The 15212-nt window shown below is 43.0% G+C and overlaps 2 protein-coding genes across 14 annotated transcripts in view; both read left to right on the top strand.

Annotated features, from left to right (window-relative positions):
* The window catches only part of LOC110181206 (cyclic nucleotide-gated channel alpha-3), a 69492-nt gene extending 65220 nt beyond the window's left edge, over window positions 1-4272 (top strand). For 4 of the 8 annotated variants that reach the window (XM_086829021.1, XM_086829020.1, XM_086829015.1 and 1 more), the window contains 4 exons: window positions 153-414; window positions 613-758; window positions 848-1189; window positions 1467-4272. In XM_086829021.1, the coding sequence (XP_086685147.1) occupies window positions 153-414; window positions 613-758; window positions 848-1158 (719 nt within the window). In that variant the 3' untranslated portion in view covers window positions 1159-1189; window positions 1467-4272. Of the gene's footprint in view, window positions 1-134; window positions 415-612; window positions 759-847; window positions 1190-1466 lie in introns of all 8 variants that reach the window. The other 4 variants (XM_086829019.1, XM_086829017.1, XM_086829013.1 and 1 more) reach the window with 1 other exon arrangement.
* Window positions 4273-4664: 392 nt separating this feature from the next.
* Window positions 4665-15212, top strand: part of jbug (filamin-type immunoglobulin domains fbug) — a 25146-nt gene continuing 14598 nt past the window's right edge. For 2 of the 6 annotated variants that reach the window (XM_020944496.2, XM_086829007.1), the window contains exons 1-7: window positions 4665-4828; window positions 8650-8987; window positions 11588-12238; window positions 13052-13357; window positions 13610-14346; window positions 14407-14662; window positions 14830-15177. In XM_020944496.2, the coding sequence (XP_020800155.2) occupies window positions 8751-8987; window positions 11588-12238; window positions 13052-13357; window positions 13610-14346; window positions 14407-14662; window positions 14830-15177 (2535 nt within the window). In that variant the 5' untranslated portion in view covers window positions 4665-4828; window positions 8650-8750. Of the gene's footprint in view, window positions 4829-5638; window positions 8988-11587; window positions 12964-13051; window positions 13358-13609; window positions 14347-14406; window positions 14663-14829; window positions 15178-15212 lie in introns of those variants that run through there. The other 4 variants (XM_086828998.1, XM_086829009.1, XM_086828999.1 and 1 more) reach the window with 3 other exon arrangements.

The following is a 15212-nucleotide window of genomic DNA, read 5'->3' as shown; positions in this document are numbered from 1 at the left end:
CCAGAATAACACGATTCGATTGTTTTCGCCTTCCGTTCCGTCTTTCCGTCTCTCCTTCTCTGCCTTTTTTTGTCGTTTATCGATTTCATTTGCGTCCGCTTCCGGTTGTGAACGATTTTGATTTAAAAACACAGTCAAATACTTTAATGTAGTTGCCATGGGTCGCTGCCAATCGACGCCGGGCCTAGTCGAGAGCTGTGGCCGCACATCGCTCGAGGAGATGTGGCTGCCACCGGCAACTATGCACCACCATCAGCAGTTACAGCAGCATCAGCAGCAGCTCCAACAGCAGCAGCAGCAGCAGCAACAGCAGCAGCTCCAGCAGCAGCATCAGGCGGCCCAGCAGCAGCAGCAACAGCATCTGCCACATCGGCAAGAGTCCACGCAACAATCCTCTCAGTCGCATGGTTACAGGTGAGATTTTCCTTCAGCCACGTTTGAATTTGTGGTTTCGGAACAACAGCACTTCAGAGGGAATGTGTTTTAAATCGAGTGTGTATTTCAGGGCGGTTTTAAATGGGTACTCGATGGGTGAAGGGGTTTGTGCCTTCATTATAGTGCTATTTTTCCTATATCCTTTTTAAATACCCAACTAATGTTCTGTCCTTAAAGCCCCCGCAGCTATGCCGACCGCCTGGCCAGGGCCACCGACTCCCCCAGATCGGTTAGCCCCAGTGCCCACGGGTCCGAGGAGCGACCACGAAGTAGAGCCACCTCGCACCACTCAATAAGACCCCAATCGCAGCCGAGTCACACGGGTAAGTACAGCATAAAGACAGGGATTAAATCTGATGCCAGACTACAGCATAAGCTATGAACTTGTACCTTTCGCCCCCTCCCTGTTTAGGTCACATCTGCGACTCCAGTCTGCAGCTAGAGTGCTATGGAGCAGGCGTAGGGGGAGCCGGTGGCGGAACCACACCACTCCTGGGCTCCCATGAAGCTCTCGAGGATGAGATCAAGCGGCTGAGGGAACGCCTGCATACAGTGGAATCAGAGAATCAGGCTCTGAATACAAAACTATCGCAGCAACAGTGGGATCTGGAGAATCGACTGGCCGAGATCGAGATGCAGATCTGCGGCGTGTCGTCCACATCGAGCGTGGATCCTGAGAATGAGACCGAGGAACTGGAACGGAACAGAGAGAGTATCATATAACACGGGAGCGTGCTGCCCCATCAGGCGATCGGTATGGTGTACATATCATGTTCCTCATGACTCCACGATCATCATCGATCATCTGACAACTACTGACTGCATCCGAGGCAAGGCTGGCGAGGATTATCATCATCAGCGGGTGCCATCATAAAACCGCATCATATCGCATCTAAACTCTCGCCCCCTCAATATCTCCACCGCTCTCTATCTGTCTGTTGTGTTTCTCTCCCTCTTTGTTATGTTGTGTGTGAATCTTACTCTCTCTAACGAATGCCTTACTAACAAATAAAAACCATGACCATGACCAGGAGCAGCAGCAGCTATACAGCGGCAGGAGGAACTGGCTGGGGACCGAGAGATGCCGATGCCGATGGCGATGCAGGATCAGAGGAGACCACTCGAATCAGAGACAGGGACTCAGACCTGTGCCAAGTACTGCTCGCTTTAGGGCACAGGAACGAGGAGAGAGATAGAGAGGGGAGGATGCAGAGAGGTGATGGCCAGATATATACCCCCAAGATGTGCAATTAATATCTCTTATGATCAAGCGACACCAAAAGAAAATATCCAACAAAATAAAGGTGGCACTGCCAATGGAAAATTTGTTTAAAAAAAAGCGCCAAAGCCCATGTGTAAATACATATAGAGAGATGGAAAACCTCTCAGATCAAAAGAACATAGTAAATGTAATGGGATGAGTTGGGCGGCGCCAGAGATCGGAAGAGCTTTAATAGACATTCCGAGAGAGAACTTTTCCCAAAAAACAAAAACACAACTTGTAACCCTAAACACACTAACACTTTTTCCAAACTAAAAAACAAAAATCAGAAATAGATTCGAGATTTATATAGGAAACATCATTAGGCCTAGACGCTCTTCGCTCCTTTTTAAAACAAAAATTGGTTACTCAACCAAAACACGAAACGGGTACTCGAGATCCCATTGTAAATAATTTCGCTCTAGAAACACTCCAATTAGCATAACCCAACTCTAGAGATCATCTGAAGAAATAGCTAAAACAAAATTACTTTAACTCATGAGTGTAACAAATGAATACATATATATATCTATTGTAATATTTGCTAATTGTAATTCGAAAACATGAAAATTTACTAGATGTGTATATGGGAAACGATTTACTTTAAAACTGAAAATAATGCATAAACAATTTATGGACAACTAAGTGAATATTTGCAAAATATTTGTACTATTGGAAAAGAACTGCCAGAGCATACACCACACACTCCAAAAAAAAAAAAACAAAAAACAAAACAAAAACTATATTAATAATTATGACGATGAATGAAAACTCAAAGGATAAAGCTATAAATATTAAACTATTATTAAAAACCCAATATAAATGAGTAGATCAGTCAAAAGGAAACCACTTTTAATGCAATATTATATTGTACTGCTGTCGTATATGGTCGTATATCTAAATGATATATATATACATATACGTATATATGTATATATATATGATATGGTAAAAGTTTAAAGGTCTAAATGTATTTAACTTTAGTTAGTTGCCAAACAAAAAAAAGGAAAAGAAAACCAATGCTGAAGATTGTAGTTGAGAAAAGAAAAAAAAACACAGATTAATTAAATAATTAAGGCCAGAGAGGGTTCTGTAGCAGAACACAGAACGCAGTTCAAGAATCCCCATAATATGGGGCAGCTGCGGCAAGAAGAATGAATTAGTTTAGCCAGTAACTCTAGTTATACCTAGTTATACCATTAGATGTGTACCAGAGAAGACCAAAAAAACCAAAAACCAGAGATCCAATCGCGATCGTTTATGAAAATTGTTCAGTGTCAACTCCAAGGAAAAACAGAAGAGATAAACATTTAAAAAACCAGAACCTGGGTTGATAAGGAAATCTAATAATTATATAGCTAAATCGAATAAGATTCTTAACTTTACAGAACGAAAGAGCACGGATACGTTTGAGTATCTGCCGAAGGAAACGGAAACTTGAAACTGGAACGAAACTCATTTCATGCCAACAAAAAAGAAAGAAAAACTAAAAAATTAACAAAGCCAAAAACTTGAACTCGAATTTTGTTAGAATTCTCCTTAGATTTTTCGTCAACGAGATATATACATAATTAATTTTCGATTTTCTAGTGAGCAACAAATAGAAGGAAATTCCTCTTCTTTTTCCACATTTTTCAACCTAATTACTTTTCGAAATTATCATATAACGGATTAATTAACAAATTAATTAATAATTACAATAAACATCAAAATGGGGTTTCATCTAAGACAAAGGCTTATACCAGGGGGAGGAGAATAGCGTTAAATGAAAGCTAACGCCGCAAAACTTGTCAGGATTTATCGCGGAGTTTTTTGGGTTCTTTAGTTAGCCAAAAGTTAAAGTTGAATATAAATAACTAAATTAAATTTAATTAAATTTGTATGGCTTATTAGCTCGCTTACCGGCCACAGCAGGACGCTCTGTCGTTTGTTAGATTCATTATTCCCTCTGATTTCTCCAAGTGTTTTCCGTTAGAGCGCATGTGGATAGACATATATATAAATATATATCTATTTGTTATATTGAACGTATAATACAAGGAACTACATCGATTCGGTTGTGTTGTTGATGTTGATGATGGTGGAGTTTGAATGGCTTACATAATGATAGGTTTTTACATTATTTTATGCATTGCAATCTCTATGAAAGAAAACAAAACAAGAACATTTATAGCTTTATTTTTACTATAAATTAATTAATTTATAAGAACTACAAAAGACGGTAAATTAGTTCAGCATTCATAGCTTACTCAGAGAACGAGGCGAGTCAGAGTTCTCGCAAAAGAGATCATCTCATTCAAGGCGAGAAAAGGCATTTTTAATCAAATCAGATCAGAAAAGGGCCCCGATTTGCAGCAGGTAAATCGAGCTTATCGTGCGAGAGTTTCAAAGCCGTTTACATTGCTGAACAACTCTGTAATCTTGAACAAAAATATATATATAAAAACTAAAAAAGGGTAAAGAAACAAATGAGAAATTATAAATTAAAGCCACAGAACAAGAAAAGCGCAGAAGGGAAAAACTGAAATACAAATAAAATCAAAAAAACAAAACAAGAAATTCTTAATACATGAAAATCGTGCGTTTCGTTTATGCCTCTGGGTTTGGGTAGGGGAAATCCAGCGACTCATCCATCGATCCGATCGAATGCAACCTGCATGTCGTAATCAATGAGATCTGAGAAAGAGCCGCAAAATTGTTCAATTACAAAAGGCAGAGCCAAAAACCACACACTCATCGCATTGCCGACGCCTGCAATTAACGAGCTGGTTGAGTAGTCGAGTCCATTAGGCCAACACTTGAGTCGAGTCGCGTTGCGTTGCGTTGCGTCCCCGCAGAACGTTAACGTTAACAACTCTAACCAACTAACTTTGGGTAAGCGGAAACCGAGCAACGTGAGCGAATTGAGAGCCCAAAACAAAGACGGCCAAACAAAACAAGCCGAGATCGCAACGATGACGTCGCTCCCAGTTTCCAGTCGAAGCTTCACATGCAAAGAGCTTTTGGCTCAAACGGATCCCTCGGAGCTGCTGCCAGTGTCAGTCGTTGTGAACAACTCGTGCGCGCTGGACGTGTTTTTTCTTACCCTGAGAAACTCTTTCCCTCTTGTCCCCGAAAGCGAATCGAAGAAGTGTAAGCAACAAGTGCCAAAAAAAATAAGGGAAATAAAACAAAACTCCGGTCTTGTACTCGTACCTACTTGCTTGTGCTGTGCTGTGTGATGTGTGCTGCGCCCCCTTCCGACTTTTTAATAATAAACTTCTGATGTCTAACGTTAACTACATATTTTTTATGGATCTTCATGTGCCAGAGTTGCTCTTCGCTTTTGTGTTTAATTTCAACTCTATTTTGTTGTCTTTTTCTTCGTTGACTTTGCGTGTTGCGAGCGTTGTTCTAATTTTTTTAGCTGCTGCTTAAATTAGAGGGGCCCATACATACTTACTGTATTTATAAGTATATATGTTATATAGACATATTTCCGAGCGGAATTTGTGCTAAACACGTGAACGGTCTCTGGCTGCGGGTCTGGGCCGTGTGAAAAGCATAAATACCAAAAGTCGGCAGTTATAAGATATTCAGATTCAAGATATCTGGCCTAGCCCATTGCATAATAGGCGAATGCGAGGGGAAGCGAAAACACACAAGCAAAACCGAAAGCGAATCTGAATCTCGAGTCTGACTCTGAGTCTGAGTCTCTCCGGGCTGAATCTGAATCTGGTTTTTCCGTTGGCTCTGTTCGATTGGTTTTCGCTGTTAGCTGGGCTAACAAACAAATAAAACCTTTTTCTCCAACTGTAATTGCGGCGGCTTTTAGGCGAAATAAACGAGATAGAGTAATGGGCAAAAATTAAAAAACAATAGAACGCGCACTCACTTGCGCCAAGAAGGTTTGGCTTGGCTGCGCTTTGGCGACGCCTAACGGCATTAATCAAGAGACTGAGGGCGCAAGCACCTCAGAGCCTCGCGTAATCAAAAGACTGAAGACACAAACTTGGCAGCGCCCCCTAAAATGTACCTAAGTGCGGTTTGGTTTGGTTTGTCTGTCTATCTGCGAGTTGTGCTGCTTGGAGTGCTTTTCTATTTATGACAAACAGCTATAAAAATGTTGCCAAAAATAAACGCTTGTTTGCCATAGAAGCATTCGCTAATGAGCCATCGTTTAGCTTTGAGGCGTGGCAAGTGTTACAATCGCATTTGGCCGACAGGAAATAGAATATGTAATATAACAAAACAACAACTAATGGCCTCCGTCTACCGCACGTCTAGTAGTGAAGTTCAAGACCCCAATTCAGGCTTAAATTATCTAACACTAAAAATAGCAAAAAATAGCGGTAGTAATTGGAAAAGTAAATACATTAAAATGTATTTTTTCAACGGAAATCTTTTCTTTCTAACACATTTTAATAGATCTGTTAATAGCTATACAGCTGGTAATAAAAAATCATCTATAAATATATAAAACACAACTCTTCAAAGGGAATCATCATAAACCCCTTTGGGTAATCCGCTCCAAATCAATATACAACACTCTTCATTCATTTTTTCAAAAACGATCCAAGAACATCCGAGCATTTTATAGTAAATTCTTTAACCCATCCATCAAATATAATTATGGGCTTCACCTCCACACTCCAGTTAGTCTCATATATATTTCAAAGTTAATGACGTTGTCATAGAACATTTAGCCAAATATACATTCCCACAGATATGGGGCTTAGCTCGAAACAGAGTTGTAGATTCTCACTTGAGAATCATTGAGAAATCAATGGCCATTTGGTGGTGCTCGGTTTTGGCACAAATCAAAACTTGAAATCTCACCCACGTCTAGAACGAGGCGTTGAACCACCACGCCATGTGGGTGGCACCTCGATGACGACGACTCTGACTCTGACTCTGAGATTTCGCTGATCGTGTGGGTTGGCTAGCAAGGCAAAAAAAGCAAATATATATATTCGTATATATTCGGACAGCAAACAAATCGAAAAGTGTAAAAAATACCAGACACCTACGTGCACATCGCATTCTGTGTTATAGATACACCAATATACAGATATTCAGCACGATATTCGGGAATTACGTAATGCCCTAAACTAGGTGTGTTCACTGCTGGCCCCTCTTCTACCAATTTTAGTCACGACTCCCGGACTCAACAACACTTTCGATGTTTGCTCTGCGCCGCTGACCAACTAAGCAAACTGGCCTGCAAATTGGTCAGTGCGTCAGAGACATTCCCCGTGTTGCCATTACCTTGCCCATTTCCATTTCCATTTCCATTTCCATTCCCATGACCTTGCCTCGAGCGGAATATATAGAACACGGCGAGGAGTGGAGCTCATTCCACTCCAGCAACGAGTGATGGCGAGTGCAACTAATTAGGTTCATTGCCAATGTCAAGTGTCAGTGGATGACATCAGTCGCGGGATCACTCATAAGTTGGAGGAGCAATTCATTTATTTCCACTGTTTTTTTTTTTTTTGTTTGTTGTTCCCCTTGCCATTTAATTTATGCAGTCCAAGCAACGCAGTTTTGTCACTGAGAAAAATAACAATAGCTTGTTTCAGTTTGTCATCTCTCTTAATACATTAAAGTTAATTTAACATAAAAGTTATACATTAAAAGTCTTCTCCTCCTTTTTTTTAAGTTGTAGGATCTCCCTTTTAAAGGGAAAGGAAATTCTTTAAGATATTGGTTGCTTGACAGTCATTAAAAATATACATTTCACGTTTCTGAAATATTTCTCAGGTCTTCCACATTTAAGGGCATTATTTACTTACAATTAAATACCTGAAACGATGACCAATTTCGGTGATATTTCTTTTTACCTCTGTACTCTCCTGTATTGCCTGTTCAAGCTACAACTCATCGCTGTGCTCGGGGCAGCAGCAAGTGATGATGAGTGATGTCATCTCAGAGTTGTTTACCTTTAGCTCTACGAAAAGTGTTTGTCAATAAATAGTATTTGGAAATCTGCATACCAGCCTTGCTCAGAACTGGACATGCTATGATATATGTGCTAGCTTGTTGGAAACGCAACCGGATTTCCTACAATTAAGTCGGTTAGACAGTCTTTTGACGCCTCGTTGTCTTCGCGACATGGTTGCTGGGTGTGTGGAATAATGCCAAGTTGAAATTTCGATTTGTTAGCCCGCTGGTATGTATTTGTCTAACTTTCGGTTTGCACAAATTGTTAAGGTAAAAGTGCGACGACAAGTGAAAACAGGCAAACAATTGACAATTGATCGTGGCAGATTTCATTACTGTGATTGCAATTGTGATTACAATCATTATCATCGGCGGTGGCTCCCACGTTTACACACACGCTGCTTGCTGCTTGCTGTTGGCTGTTGGCTGGCCTTCTGGCTTGGCGTTTTGTGAAAGACTTGCTCAAACGTCAACATTCACATTCGCAGCTTCAGCCTCAGCCTGAGCCACATCCACATCCAACAGCTCTGCCCACCAGATCTGCTCGCTTTTGCTGCGGCGAAATTCCAAACTAAGTGATTTCTGTTATTTTTTCAGACTCTTTTTTGTTGTTGTTATTGTTGTTTGTGTTTTGTTATTTTTGTATTCAATTTTCCTTTTCGCCCGCTTCGTTTTGGCTTGGAAGCGACGAAACCAGTTTTGCTTTATAGCCAGATTCAGAGATATTCGCACACACACTCGCACACATTCGCTCTGGTGGAAACCCCCCCGCATTTTTCTCCTGCTGCCGCCTCGGGTTTGCTCTCTGGAGCTAAAGCTTTGAGCTTTGGCCATGACGTCATGGTTTGTTTTGGCCAGGCCTAGCTAGAGAGCAGCCCCGCTCGGAGATCGAACTAAGGCTGCGGCTAAAACAGTTCGCTTCGAGCTGCGAGCGTGTGCAAAACGAAACGAAACTGAAACCGAAATCGAAACCGAGTCGCGTCTGATCAATTGAAATTCTTCTGACCAATTTTTTTCCCCCTGATCATCAGTGTTTGAACGAGAGTTACACCTGTACATATGTACGAGTCGAGCTGTGTTGTGCAGTGACACGTGCGGTGAGCGAAGAGCGAGAGCGAGTGAGTGACGTGCGATGGACGTCAAGGACATAAAAGGCGCCAAGGTGACGCATGCGGGACTGCTAAAGCACAACTCCGATGGCAGCACCGAGACGCAGAAGATCACCCACGCCGGACTGGTGGCCCGCAGTCCCGAGGGCACCGCCGCCAAGGGTATGAACATCCGCGGCAACGAGGATCTGTGGGTGGAGATCCAAGCGAACACATTCCGCAACTGGGTCAACGAGCACCTGCGCGAGACGGGAATGCAGGTGAGCTTATAGCACATACAATACGAAACATTTCATTCCGTTCCCCCTTCCCCGTAGCATTCACAGGCAGTTATGTAACACTTTCTAACCGACTGAGTCTGATCGATGAAGCGCAAAAAAACAATTACCCAATCAATGGGTCGGGTCCGTTGAATATACATTTCGTAGAACTATCAATCCGAAGCAGGGCCTGAGAACACAGATAAAATACAAATCGTTTAGATTCAGGAATGTGTTCACGGAAATGTGGTAGCTTTAGCTAAGTGTCGCTCTAAGCTAGCAGAAATAATAATGTAAACTAGTGAGGGAAAACAAGTGAACATGATTGTAAAAAATAACATATTATCTAACTTTATACTTTAAATTATTCAAGATATCTGCTAAGCTTAAAAACAAATCAAATATTTATGCAAATATTCAGAACATTTCAGGGCAGACAATTCAAACCCGAATCAGTATACAAATCAAGGTTAAAGATCATACTTTTATGTCCATAGTATACCGATTCCATTCAAGCTAAATATGAGCAAAATTACGACAGGTGACAGAGTCCATAAAAAAATATCAATTCCCCATCATAAACTGGAGCTCCAAGCTCTGAGCTCTTCCGCAAGTTGCCTTAAATGGCCCGGGCTCATAAAACCCAGCTCAAACGCCCCCGCAGAGCAGCGACTTCAATGGCAGCCACTGGCTCCAGCGATTACAATTACAATTAATTCCAAGAGTACTCGCACGGATTACGTACGTACTCACAACAATGCATTTCATTTGTCCAGGGACTTTTCGGTTGCGATTGTCACTCAAAAAACAGTCGGATTTTCTCACACGCACCGAACTGAGCGACCTGAGGCGACCATATTTGGCCGGTTGAATGCCAAGGCCAACGCATCGCATCGAATTGGATTCCCATTACCAGTTACAATACACAAAACAAGCTAAAGCTTTTTGGCCGCGATCTTGTCCAGTTTTGTGTATAATTTTCGTGTGTTTTTGTTTCGGCTGGGCCAAAAATGAATGCGATGAGCAAGGCTGTAGACCCCTAAGTAAGCAGCGCTAATTGAGAGCCAGGCCGAAGTGACCTGGAGTCCGCATCTATTTGGGTCAGCAAACCAAAACGAGACTGCCAAGTTTGCGCTGTTTACAAACCACTTATTCTAGCTCATGCGTACCATAGGAGACAAATATGACATATGCATAAAGACAAGAATATGAAAGAGATACTGTGAAGAAGACAAAATACCCTAAGCCAAAATTAGGAGAGCTAACCCCACTTACACTTCGAAAACTTATGTCAAACAAGAAACTTCATTGTTGTCCAATTAAACAAACATTCTGATATGCCAAACTTAAATTTGATACTTGTATGAATGTACTATACACAATCATATATGAAAAGTATGTAAAACAAGATATGAATAAATAAAATCATATTTTTTCTTGTAAATACATTGTATCACGCTGATCATCTCGCTCTCTCCATAGACTGAGTGTAGGAGGAGGCATACATAAATTTCACATGCAAATAAATATTCACTCTAAAAATGAGAAATATTCTGTGTATGATGTAGAAAAATGCCACTCCCCTGTGTAACTTCATATCGTAAAAGCGGGATGAGGCATCTTAAAAATTTAAAGGTTGTGCGCACAGAATAATAACAGCAACAACAACAACGACAAATAACAACCTGCGGCAGCTTGTTAGAGAGCGATGGCGCAACTATGTGCGAGATTTTTATGGCATCCAATGAATATTTTCCTAGGCACAAACAAACAGCTACAGACACGCGATTGTCTCTGACTCCGTCTCAGGTTTGCCAGTTCGCCAGTTTACCAGTCTGCCAGTCCGCCAGTTCTCTAGTTCGCCGGCTGAATGCTGACAGCCACCAGATAAAAAGCTTTATGTCAAATGCTTAAAATCGCGCACAATTGGCTGCACCCGGACGGAGAAAGCCGCTCAGTTCCGAACTCAGCGAACCTGTTGGGTTCCCATGCCCATGCTCCATGCAGGCGGCAGTTCACCTTGTAAAGTGGGCCAACAGTTTGCGGAAGGGGCGGCTGGGCCGGCCCGTTGCCGTTGATTGCTCATTAGGAAGGCTGCCTGTCAAGCGGCCTTCTTGCATATGAACCGACATGGGAGGGCGGGCGCCTCACACGTTTGCTAATCTGTAATGGGAATTATGTATACACAGGTACCGTCAAGTCCTATATTCCTAAGATTTGCCTAAACAATTGAATAATTTCTGTAAACACCAAAACTGTCGAGTCAGTTAGGAAAACTCGAGTGAGACAAGTTGGCCTATTGTTGTACTTAGCTTAGATATTATAGCTTGGTATTTTCGGGAATTTTTCAAGTTCCATTGTTTAAAATATGAATTTAAACAGATTTGTAATTTCTGAGACAATTTCGAGATAGTTCATAGGAAATTAGCCAAAAAAACTCCATATAAATTAAACGATGAAGTCTTTTAAAATATGGTTGCTTAACAGATAATTACCCTAGCTCTAACTAATTAGTATACCTAGTCCCCTATCACATCCCAGATACAATTTCTATAGAAATAAAGCAATGTATATCAAACATTATTTTTGGATCTTTTCAGGTCCATGACTGGGCTACGGATTTCTGCGATGGTACTTGCCTGTGCGCTCTTGTCGAGAGCCTGCAGACGCGTCCGCTGAAGCCGTCATGGAATCGGCGACCGGCCAATCAACATCACTACCTGGAGAACGCCACCACGGCGCTGAAGTCCATCGAAGCGGACCACATTAAGCTGGTGAACATCGGCAATGTGGACATCGTGAATGGCAATGTGAAGCTGATCCTGGGACTGATCTGGTCGCTGATTGTGCGTTACCAGATTGGACGCAGCAAGTTCCCGCCACGCAAGCTGATGCTGGCCTGGCTGCAGGCCGCTCTTCCAGATTGCAGGATCACTAATTTGACCACCGATTGGAATAGTGGCGTTAATTTGGCGGCACTCTTGGATTATTGCCAGCCGGGCTTGTTCCCGCACTGGCGAAGCCTGGATCCTGGCCAGAGTGTGCGAAACTGTACGCAGGCAATGGACCTGGCACAGCGCGAATTTGGAGTTCCAAAAGTACTGGAACCGGAGTATTTGGCCTCACCCTGGCTGGATGAGTTGTCCGGCATGACGTATTTGTCGTACTTCATGAAGCCTGGGGGTCCTGGTTATAATGCCACGATGCGGTGGGTCAATACACAGGTCAAAGATCCAGTCAAGAACTTTACGGTGAGTCGGAGAAAAACACAAAATACAAATGGCGCAAGCTCGTTTTGCAACACTAAATCTTGGTTGGTGGCTGCATGGGCGTAGCGGATAGGAATTACAAAGGATTTGATGCGGAAAGTTTTAGATGACAATTAATTAGAGTGAAGCAATCGGAGATATTAGTTAAACATTATTATTTATTTAAAATTTATTTATTTACATTTTATTACTGATCTCCTTCTGATCCCTAAAGCTAACCCCTTTCTCCGTTTTTGCATACCATGCGCCGTCTTCTAAACGCGGTCACACTACGAAGCCGTTTTCCAACCCTGTGCCACAAAAAGTTCCTTTGGTTTCATGTGCGTGCCGAGAGGGGTTTTGGGGTAAACAAGCGCCCGAGCATGAAAACTTTGCTATAATTTTTAATGCGTGTAATATCAGGTGGCGCATATTTCTTTTGATTTGTATGAAACATTTCTACACTGAAATTCCAGTGCAATCAAATAATTTTACAATAGAAAAATTTTATAAAATTAATATTTCTTGACTACGACCATGTATAAAAAAAGGAAACCATAATGGCGTCCAGCCACTGCTTACGGTTGTTAACACTACAACTTCGTTGGCGATCAAATGGGAGAATTAGAAATCTAAAAGTCGATTAAATAATGAAATTTGATTGTTGCATTTGCATTGCCTTTAAAAAACTGCAAAGGCGCTGGCAGAGACGAAATACTTATTGTGCAGTGAGTGCTCTTAACGCCATTTCACCGTCCATTTAACTCTTTGCCGCCCGTCCTTTAATTGCGTTTTAATTTTCATTCGGACTTGCAGACCGATTGGAACGATGGACGCGTGATGTGCGAAGTTATTAAGGGACTTGGCGGTCCTGCGCCTGCTCCGGAAAAGCTCAGCACAGATCCCTTCCACTACGAGAACAATATTCGGAAGGCGGTGGATGCGGGCGCCCGGCTGGGCGTGCAGCCCATCCTCACGGCCAAGGACATGGCCAACCCGGAAGTGGAGCATCTGGGCATTATGGCCTACGCTGCGCACCTGCAGTGGGTTCCACCGCGCCCTCCGCTGTCCGACCTGGTCAACGTTTATCTGGAGAGCACGTCCGGTCGAGTGGGTGAACCGGTGAGTACAACATATTTCGTTACAGTCGCGGTCAAAATAAGATAATACTTTGAATGTGCCATAATCAAATGGTTTAGTTTAATTTATTTATATCTAGTAAACCAATCTAATGGTGACTGTATGTTATTATATTACACAAAGATGGATGTTCTGATTATAATTATGTCATACCTAATATTTTGACCACTGCTGTAGTAATACTCTGGGTGCAAATTGCAATACATTAATGTTTAATGTTCCATTCACACGCAGACGCATTTCCGCATCGATGTGTTGTCTCGGGATATAAGCCTCAGCTCGGTTCGCTGTCACGTGGTTCCACCTTCCGGTCAACCAGGACAACCTGTGCGACTGAATGCCCACGGCGAGGGAGTATTCGTGCCGGAGCGCTATGGCATGCACGAGATTGTGGTGGAGATCGGAGAAGATAGCCTGGGCGGGCACTTCTTCCGCGTTCTGCCTCGTTTGCTACAGGTGGCTCCTCCCGGAATGGCGCCCTGTGCCTTGGGCAGTCTCGTCGAGGTGCTGGTTAATGCCACGGGAGCGCCAAAGACGGAGGATATCCTGGTCACAGCAGTCTCTCCATCGGGCATCTCCCACAACTGTCCACTGAAGAAGATAGACGAGGGACACAGTGCCATATTCAAGCCGGACGAGGCGGGCATTTGGGAGATTGCCATCACCTACCAGGGCCGTCATATCCAAGGTGGACCCTTCACCTGTGCCGTTTTTGATGCCTCCGGGGTATCGGTCCATGGATTGGATGGAGCCATGCCGTTGAGGGCACACACCTTTGAGGTAGATGCTCGCGGAGTGGGAGTTTCTGGAGAGCTGCACGTGGATATCGTCCACGACAAGCATTCGTTGGTGTGCTCAGTGGAGAAGATCGTGGAGAATAAATACCGAGTGACCTTTATGCCCAGGCAGAATGGAAAGTACCGTGTCTACATTTACTTTAATGGCTACGATGTTAAGGGTTCGCCGTTTATGTGAGTGAAGAATAATATATGCCAATAAAATATTTTACTATGTAAATATATCTATTACAGAATGCGAGTGGGTACTAAGGGAAGATCTGGAAAGACGCGCAGCAGTCCGCTGCATGACAGCAAGCACCGCTCGGAGAGTCCATCGATGCATTTTATATCCACCACGAATACCCGGCACAATGATTACCGAAACTCCTCCCTATCGAGGCACAATACTGCGGAAAGAAACAACAGCTACTCCCCGCAATACTCGCCCAAGTTGGATACCACAGATTACCACACTTCCAGTTCAAGGTATTATAAGCGGGAGAGCGAGGTAAGTAGATTTCAAAGGGGCTATGGCATGCGACATACGGCATATGGGTTTTAATTCACCTCCAACTATCCCATCAAAATTGAATGTTTTGGCTAACACACACCACACAAACCCACCTTCATCCTTGGTCCCGACCCCAAACACACACTGAAAACTACCTTCGACAGGAGAACCACACCTCCCCGCCGCCACAACCAACACCAGTTAGTGGTTCACCAAGTATCAAGTATCTGAACTCTGCTGATCTTTACACGGAGACCTTGAACGGGGCACGCCGTGATTCAAAGACCTCCAATAGCAGCTCCACGAAGAACGATTACTACTACGACAAGGAAAATGAACTGTACAGTCAACGGCGTGGGGTGACCAAGCCCAAGTTGACGCCACCGCGCGAGGAGCGCGAACTGACCAGCACAACCAATACCAGCAGCAGCTTCCAACAGCAACGACATCAGCAGCTGGCCACCAGCACCCTGACCAGATCGCTTAGTCCAATACCTAGTCCCACACTCAATGTAACTAAATTTTGTTTGTTTCGATATGCTATCCC

The sequence above is a fragment of the Drosophila serrata genome, unplaced genomic scaffold (assembly GCF_035046125.1).
Source record: "Drosophila serrata isolate PLE 108 unplaced genomic scaffold, ASM3504612v1 contig_184, whole genome shotgun sequence".
Lineage (NCBI taxonomy): Eukaryota > Metazoa > Arthropoda > Insecta > Diptera > Drosophilidae > Drosophila > Drosophila serrata.
The sequence above is the reverse complement of the archived record's forward strand: the minus strand, read 5'-3'. Positions and strand labels throughout refer to the sequence as shown.